At 32.8% G+C, this 9,495-nt stretch overlaps 1 protein-coding gene across 1 annotated transcript; it reads left to right on the plus strand.

Annotated features, from left to right (window-relative positions):
• Positions 1-4,069: 4,069 nt before the first annotated feature.
• On the plus strand, positions 4,070-6,880 carry LOC111398767 (auxin-induced protein PCNT115-like). The gene is made up of 5 exons (XM_023025854.1): positions 4,070-4,373; positions 5,296-5,496; positions 5,893-6,065; positions 6,152-6,254; positions 6,355-6,880. Exons 1-5 carry the CDS (start codon positions 4,146-4,148, stop codon positions 6,697-6,699), a joined length of 1,050 nt encoding a protein of 349 aa, XP_022881622.1. The 5' UTR covers positions 4,070-4,145; the 3' UTR covers positions 6,700-6,880.
• Positions 6,881-9,495: the final 2,615 nt, after the last annotated feature.

The raw sequence follows: 9,495 nt of genomic DNA on the forward strand, positions 1-9,495 counted from the left end.
ATGTTATAATAAAAATGAATACCCTTAACTTTTGTTGATTTTCGACTTTTCATACTTGTGTTATTAATTTTTTTCCTCGTATTTTAATCTTTACCTTATTTTAATTAGTATATCTTATTCCTAATGATGATCAAAAAATATGTTAGGATTCAGTAAAACATTTTTACTTTCTAATATGCAAGACAAACAAAAGCTACATAAGTGTTCCACAAAATATTTTTCACTCGTTTACATGATATTTGGATAAAAATAATTATCAAATACATGATGTATTAATTAATTGAAAGTTAAAGATTAAAAAAAAGTAAAGAAAAAAGTTGAAAATTTAAGAGTAAAATTGAGCACAATTTGAGAACTCTAATTACAACTAAGGATCTGTTTGATTGCAAGAATGAAATTTGGGTGGAAATAAAAACTAATTTCAGATCATTGAATTGCCTAGAAATTGTTTTTCTGGGAATTGTCAATTAATGTGTTTGATTGATATAATTTTCACCTAAAAATTGTTGAAATTTTGTATTTTTTTGGTGTTCATTTAACTTTATTTTTCATGGATATTGTCAATTAAAGGGAAAAATTTGTTACAATTGGGAATAGAATTTGTTTTAATTATCAAGGAAAAAAATCTAGCTGGTAAGCCAATTCCCATGGGTTTGGTGGGAATTGGTTTTCCACAAAACCAAGAAAATTGCACGCATAGAGGGAAGAAGGAACACAAATTGCCATAAAAAATTATTGTCATCAAACATGCCAAAAGTTGGAAAACGAAAAATGTTTTTCATGAAAAACAGGCCAAATCAAGCAAGCCCTAAAATTTGTTTGCAGTTAATAAAAACCGTGGTGTGAATATAATTACCCTTAGCACTATTCGACAATTACGTCCAAAACTTTTGGGGAGGGCATTAAAATGACATAGTTGTCCTCAAATAAACAAAAGAAATAACTTGTAAGGAAGGAAAAAAAGAATGGAGACTAGGGCTGTAAGCAAAAACCACAAAACCAGAAAATCGAACCGAAACCGCATTTTAGAAACCGTCGGTTTGGTGCCACGTGGACCCGGTCAACGAAATGGTTTTGACCCAAACCAAACCGGTCAAAATGGTTTGGTTTAGGTTTGAGAATTTTAATTACGGTTTAAAACCAAACCGGACCGGTAAAAAAATATATAAAAATAAAAAAAATGAAAATTTTTGAAAATTCATCCAAATATGTAAAATTCAATAGTTTTGTCATTTATGGATATTTTTGTCAATTCCTAATTTTCTAATACAGATATATTATTATTATTATTATTATTATTATCATCATCATCATCATCATCATCATCCAATAATCTTAATATATATTTAATAATTTTAAGACTAACATAATCTATCAAAAACCTTTTTCCTCTTCAAAATTTAGATGAATTCCAGTCGACACCCAACACAGTTTTGAGCCACCGGCACCACACACTTCTTTTCAGATTTTTCACGCATCTTCAAAGTCGAATTGAAGTCTATTATACCAAATCGAAGAGAAAGAGATTCTAGACCTTCAGTGATAATATTTGCTACAAATAAAGTTTCAGATCAATAATTTTTTGGAGCAAACTAAGGTAAGAATTTGAAATTAAATGTGTTTCATAACATCATACAAACGTAAACTTATGTAATTGTTAAGTTTAGATACTATAAACAATTGCTTTATTATTGTAGTTGGTTATTCTCTTTGTTTAATCAATATCTTTTTTTCAGATATAATAATCACAAGGTCTTGTTGGACATCATTATTTTTTTGACCTTATATCTAGTTTAGTAGACTTGTATTGTAACGTTATTTTATCATCATTAACCTAAAAAAGGTGAACAAAAATGAAAAAAACTGTGTTTTAATTTATTGTGATTTCACTTTGATTTAGTTAATATTTAAATTTATAGTAAATATATTTAGTATCTGTTTGAGCCATATTTTTCATATCATCATAATGAGAAAATTGACTATTGGAGAGGAGGTTGGGTCCCACACATGAAATAGCAGGTTAACAAAGGCGGCTGGACTTGTAGAATAACAATCCAAATTTTCATTTTTTTGTCCCAAAAATTTGATTCAAACAGGGGCTTAGTTTGTTTTAGATTTATTACTGATGAGATATAAATATATATTAAATTCAATGAATTAATGACATAAAAATAGACGGGCAAAAAATATATGGCGAAACCGGCGGTTTAAAATCGGACCAAACCGTTAGGTTTAGGTTTGAGTTTTTTTCAAACCGTTCAAAATGGTTTGGTTTAGGTTTGGGTTTTTCTCAAACCGTTTTAAATGGTTTGGTTTGAAAATTTGTCAAAAACCGGTAAAATCGGACCGCTTACACCCCTAATGGAGACAACAAACTTACTTTTTCTACACTTTTTATTTCCCGTAATTACCCTTTGGATCAACCACCTCCGATCATCTATAATACTGAGACAAAATGCATCTGAAATATTCTGGCCTATGCCAAAACAACGACCCCTGGGCTTCGTCTCGGGCCTGGACCTCAGGCAAGGCCCAAGAAGCTGGCTGCTTCAAGCCCATAATTTTTAGTTGTCCAAGAAATTTCAAAATATTCTTTATTGAGTGGCCCAAAAAAAAAAAAAGTTGTAAAACTATGAGATATTGACGACTATTTAGTCTCTTCAAACTATTAAGATAAGTCTCATTCATTCTACAAACGTGTATCATAATCAAACTGCAACTCCAATTATTGCAACATAGATCCTATCTAAGAAGACACAATTTAAATAATAAACTTGCAGATGAAGTGACTTCTTAATCTTAGGGCCGTTTGCTCCCATTGAATTAAATTTTTTTTTTCTATTTTCAATCACACAATCTTTCTTAAAATAATATTACAAGTGGAAATTGTGAATTTTCTTGATCTGAAATCAAAGTGGGTCTATCATGTCTATGGGCATTTTTCCCTTTTGTGGTACAGTGGAAGAGTCACCCTATCGTTATGTACTATCAAAGTTTAAACCTAATTTGCTATAGGTCTACCTTATTTTCCCATTGAGTGACATGATATTCTTGCGTCATGCCAATCCTCATATAACTCCTTTATTGTCCGTGACACATAGCGCATATTTCTACTAGAAAAATCGCCAAGCTAAGTTTACAAGAGTAAATATGACAAGTAGTGGAAAGAGTTAATATGTTCCAACACTTGATAGGTCCACATAAGAAGAAACAATGTTTACGATTGTTCTCCTTACGAGAGAGAGAGGTTTACCGATAATGGCCTCCCAAATTTAATTGCAATTTAAGTTTTCAAAAGATCATCCTAGTACTTATATTCCAATTTTTTACATCACCTTATTATCTTTAACATTTATTAATTAGTATACCTTATCGTTAATTACGGTTTCTATCGAAATTTTTTTGAACGTTATTTGAAATTTAAGGTAAATATTTTTGAAAATTTCTGTACTTGTTATTTTTTGCTTATTTAACAATTTAAGGGGGCAAATAAGTATTATTATATCCTTCTAATTGATTTTTTAGACCAAACTTTACCGGGGACAAGATTTGCAAATTAGTGGCGATTTGTGGTGTCAAGATTTGTAAGAATCGTGTCTTTCATAATGGGCTTAATAATATTTTTTTTCTTTTTTATTTTTCAAAAAGAAACATCACTAAATTAAAAACAATATATTAATCAAAGTTGGCATCGTGGAGGAATTAAATTAATGAAAATTTCAAGCCGCCTCCTACTTTTGTCCTTCCGTACTCGAATGAATTTTCTCCACTGTTTTTTGTGTCCTACTTTGTAATAATTATTTCCGTTAATTATTTATGCGTCGCTGCCATTGATTTCAACTTTAACCTTTTTCCCCCATTTTATACATTATCCTCCCAATTATTGTCCAAACGAAGAGAAGTAAGAAAAAGACAGTCATTACTCTTCAGCAGCCATCAATAATGGCAGTTTTCTTAAATCTATGCGCATGTTCGGACTCCATTTTATTGAGATTTTGGAAAAAATATATTTTAGAATAATAATATTTTAGTTTAATTGGGCTATATAAACTAAGAGGAATACCTATATTTGTAATTGCATTTCTCTTCTTCTACCTTAGCATACACAGTGATTACAGAGAAAACGCTTCAGATTCCACAGAAAAATGGCAGCGGAAAGCAGTGTAAAAGTGCCAAGAATCAAGCTGGGCTCACAGGGACTGGAAGTGTCTGCGCAAGGACTTGGATGCATGAGCATGTCAGCCTTCTACGGCACACCGAAGCCCGAGCCAGACATGATCAAGCTCATTCACCATGCCATCAACTCCGGGGTTACCTTCCTTGACACCTCCGATGTCTATGGGCCGTACACCAACGAAATCCTTCTCGGAAAGGTCCCTACTCTTACCCTACTTACTGCCCCAACCGCCCACGCCAACACACCCGTTTGATAATAGAAGTCTACAAGTATGTCGGTTTCTGTTCTAACAGGACTGATCTCTTGCTCACTGTATCTTGCCCACTGGCAAGGTGGCAAGATCGGTGCCCGTGAGATTTATCGATGGGCAAGATATCTCCTATCTATAGGAGATCAGTCCCGTTGTTCTAAAAATACTATCTTGTTAAAATGAATAACTTACACGTGCACTTCTTTGATTATCATTTTCGTATTTATGCAACGTGGGATTTGTTGCGCAAGATAGTTCTTATCTTAGAATCCAAGTGCTCATTTGAACTTTAAACGATGGAATCATTCGTTTCCTGGAGTCGCTTTTTATAAAGTCAATCATTGCATCCCTCCATTTTGATTGTTACTTTTATATTTAAGCAAAGAGAGATTTTACCTTAATATTACAAGAATGTTCTTCAATATTCATTTTATGGTTCGGCTCAACTATTGGAAAGTTGCAATTAGGTTCCCGAACTTTGGATTTCACCATTTTTCGCTTCTTCCTTTCAATTTCACGTTCAATCATCGAGTTTCACCTAATACACTAAATATAAGGGTATAAAATACACGTATCAAAGGTTATCTATAATAGTGCAAATATTTACGTATGACATCGCAGGATGGAGCTTTGATGACACCTTAGCTGTTTTAATTTCAATTTTTATGCACTATCCATTGATTGAATTATCTGCCTGATTTTCATGTTGCTGGAAAAAGTGAATCTTTCAGGTATATTATGCAGAATGCTGTGCTTGGATTTTTTTCTTTGTCTTGTTTATATAGCTATTGTTCTTTATTTTTTATAAGTGCCTGCATAATACTTAAATGCCTAATGTTTATGTACTGTTTGCCATCAAATTAAGTAGGCATTGAAGGATGGCATGAGGGAGAAAGTAGAGTTGGCTACAAAATTTGGGGTTAAATTTGAGGATGGGCAGATGGTCAAACATGGAGACCCTGCCTATGCACGAGCGGCCTGCGAGGCCAGTTTGAAGCGGCTTGATATTGATTGCATTGATCTTTATTACCAACATCGAATTGATACACGTGTGCCCATTGAAGTCACGGTTAGCCCTTTCTTCTCCTTTGTATTTATATGTTTTATATTTGTATCCTTAACTTAAACGATTGCTATTATTGATATCAAACCAACAGCAATTCACACTAGTTAAATCATCTAAATGATAATTAGGCCAAAGAACAAACTTCAAAATTTCATCAATTGATTTTTTGATTACCTTTGAATCCATTCGATTTCTGAAAAATATTACTAGTCCTTAAATTTTAGAGGTTGGTCAAAACACTATAAATCCTTGTGTCATCATTCTCTTCTCCTGTTCTTTTTAGAAAAAGCTTAACTTGCTCCTGAGGTTGAGGTATGAACTTAGTGTCATAAGATCGTATAGATTTCATGTTTCTTACTTAAGCCTTTCCTTGTTTCTTTTGATCTCTCTTTCTGCAAGATGGGAGAACTCAAGAAACTAGTGGAAGAAGGTAAGGTGAAATATATAGGCCTATCTGAAGCGTCGGCTTCAACAATCAGAAGAGCACACGCTGTTCATCCAATAACAGCAGTGCAGTTGGAGTGGTCTTTGTGGACTAGAGATGTGGAGGAAGATATAATTCCCATTTGCAGGTTTTGACAATTATTTCAATCATTTTTCTACTTTGAGCCAGTAAGCAATATAAATTTCTAACTCTATCCTTGGTTCAATTGTTTAGAGAACTTGGCATTGGAATAGTAGCGTACAGTCCTCTTGGACGGGGATTCTTATCCTCCGGTCCAAAAGTGGTCGAAACTTTCTCAGAAGGAGACTTTCGAAAGGTTTGTATATCTTATACTTTGATCCCTTCTGAGCTTCAAATTTAACAGTTCGCTTGTCCATAGTTACGAGTTCAAAAGATATGCTTTACATTTTTTGCAGTTAGTACCAAGGCTGCAACCCGAGAATCTGGAGCATAACACTAAACTTTTCGAGAGGGTGAAGGATATGGCAAATAAAAAGGGGTGCACCCCTTCGCAGCTAGCTTTGGCATGGGTACATCATCAAGGAAGTGACGTATGTCCAATTCCCGGTACTACGAAAATCGAGAATTTCAATGACAACATCGGAGCATTGTCTGTAAAACTGACAAAAGAAGACATGGCTGCGCTTGAATCTATTGCTTCAGCCGGTGCTGTCAAGGGAGATAGATATTCATCGGATTATATGGATACTTGGAAAAATTCAGATACTCCCCCTTTGTCATCTTGGAAAGCAGCTCCATGAACACCTTTTTGTGTGCTAATATTACCTTACTAAGATTGAGTGGTTGAAATAAAATTTGCATTACATATAAGTAATCAGTTTCCACTGCTAGAAATTGCGTGCCTTAATTTGTAAGTTGCATCTACCAGACTTGTACTGGGATTTACCTTGATAAATTACAGTTATCATTGTGATTACAGCATATTGGTTAGGAGTTTTTGTGTCTGTAATTGAGGTCAATGGTATGTAACTTAAAAATAGATAATAATAATAATAATAATAATAATAATAATAATAATAATAATAATAATAATAATAATAATAATAATAATAATATTTTCTGCCATTCTGTAATGGAAAAAGCTAAATTATGTTTAATCTCCAATCTTTACATCACATTACATTTCTAACCTCAACCTTTTTTTGAAACTTTTAATCTCGATCTTTGGTTAATTAACACTAGAATAAATATATTCACACTACAATTTTTATTAATTACATTATGTTATAATAAAAATGAATACCCTTAACTTTTGTTGATTTTCGACTTTTCATACTTGTGTTATTAATTTTTTTCCTCGTATTTTAATCTTTACCTTATTTTAATTAGTATATCTTATTCCTAATGATGATCAAAAAATATGTTAGGATTCAGTAAAACATTTTTACTTTCTAATATGCAAGACAAACAAAAGCTACATAAGTGTTTGACAAAATATTTTTCACTCGTTTACATGATATTTGGATAAAAAAAAACTTATCAAATACAAGATGTATTAATTAATTGAAGGTTAAAGATTAAAAAAAAAAAAGTAAAGAAAAAAGTTGGAAATGTAAGTGTAAAATTGAGCAAAATTTTGAGAACTTTAATTACAACTAAGGGTCCGTTTGATTGCAAGAATAAAATTTGAGTGGAAAGAAATCGAATTTCAGAAAATTGAGTTGTTTAGAAATTGTTTTTCTGAGAATTGTCAATTAATGTGTTTGATTTATATAATTTTCACTGGGAAAATGTTGAAATTTTCTAATTTTTGGTTATCGTTTTGTTTTGTTTTTTATGAAAATTATCAATTAAAGAATTTATTACAATTGGGGATAGAATTTGTTCTAATTGCCAAAAAATAAAATAAAAAACCACTGAAATTGCACATGTAGAGGGAAGAAGGAAAACAAATTGCCAAAAAAATTATCACCATCAAACATGCCAAAAGTTGGAAAATGAAAAATGTTTTCCATGAAAAATAGGCCAAATCAAACAAGTCCTAAAATTTGTTTGCAGTTAATAAAAACCGTGGTATGAATATAATTACCCTTAGCACTATTAGACAATTCCGTCCAAAACTTTTGTGGAGGGCATTAAGATGACATAGTTGTCCTCAAATAAACAAAAGAAATAACTTGTAGGGAAGGAAAAAAAGAATGGAGATAACAAACTTACTTCTTCTACACTTCTTATTTCCCGCAATTACCTTTTGGATCAACCACCTCCGATCATCTATAATACTGAGACAAAATGCATCTGAAATATTCTGGCCTATGCCAAAACAACCACCCCTGGGCTTCGTCTCGGGCCTGGACCTCAGGCAAGGCCCAAGAAGCAGGCTGCTTTAGGCCCATAATTTTTAGTGGTCCAAGAAATTTCAAAATTTTCTTTTTTGAGTGCAAAAAAAAAAAAAAAAATGGAAGAAGCAGCTGTGAAACTATGAGATATTGAGGAAATTTCAAAATTTTCTTTTTTGAGTGCAAAAAAAAAAAAAAAATGGAAGAAGCAGCTGTGAAACTATGAGATATTGAGGACTATTTAGTCTCGTCAAACTATTAAGATAAGTCTCATTCATTCTACAAATGTGTATCATAATCAAATTGTAACTCCAAACCGAAGTCCTAAATATACGAGTCATTATTATAACAAAATACATCCTTAAATTTTGACATGGTGGCATGGAGCTTCGATGACAGGCACAGCTTATCCGTTTTAATTTTGTGTTATATGCATTTGGAGAAACTGATGTTGAACTAATTTTCATTTTGCTGGAGAAGAATTTTATGTGGAAGACATTCGCATTTTCAACTCTGATGATGCTTTTTTAGTAATAAAATATGTAATATTTAGAGACAACAGTATTTTTTTATTGGATCAGACTCTTCTTTTGACCGATTCTTGAATACCTGTTATAGTAGAATATTCATGTGGGATGTTCTCAAATTTTATGTGTGTGATACACATTCCTTCTATTATCTATTTAGGGAAATGTTATTTGTGAAAACCTGATGTGAGTGAGGGGGTCGAGCCCCACACATTTATTGGCATGGGCCCTCGACCTCAGGTGAGTCGCAGGTAACCCAGAGTGTCAAACTCCGGGTACCCGTAGCAAAATTCATCTATTTAAAGCTCTCCGCATTTGACACCTCGGGTACCCGTAGCAAAACTTATCTATTTAAAGCTCTCCGCATTGTGTCGGCCTTACCTTTTGTGAGCGGAGACGGAAGAAAGCATCCATAATAGCAGTGATATTTCTTCCAAGAAAAAAATGCCATTTGTTTGATGAGATATAAAATGGGATATTAAAATTTTGAGTGGCTTGCCCAATTCACCATGGCCCGCTACGGCTAATTAAGTGACCAGTCTACTCACTTTTTTCAATTAAACGAGTTTACTATTTCATTTTGCCAAGTTCAATGTTAACCACATTAGTCAACGTTTATATATTTTGAGGCAGCAACTTTTATTTGCTTTATATGATGTTCATACAACAGTATCCACAACTCGGTTAGAGGCTTAGTAGCAAGAAACTATATGTTTAGCCAAAAGAGAGT

Source organism: Olea europaea, chromosome 8 (assembly GCF_002742605.1).
Source record: "Olea europaea var. sylvestris chromosome 8, O_europaea_v1, whole genome shotgun sequence".
NCBI lineage: Eukaryota > Viridiplantae > Streptophyta > Magnoliopsida > Lamiales > Oleaceae > Olea > Olea europaea.

Coding starts and splice junctions, on each gene's coding strand:
- LOC111398767 (XM_023025854.1), top strand. CDS start 4,146: ATGGCAGCGGAAAGCAGTGTAAAAGTGCCAAGAATCAAGCTGGGCTCA. Junction 5,497..5,892: donor GTGTGCCCATTGAAGTCACG/GTTAGCCCTTTC, acceptor TCTTTCTGCAAG/ATGGGAGAACTCAAGAAACT. Junction 6,066..6,151: donor GATATAATTCCCATTTGCAG/GTTTTGACAATT, acceptor TCAATTGTTTAG/AGAACTTGGCATTGGAATAG.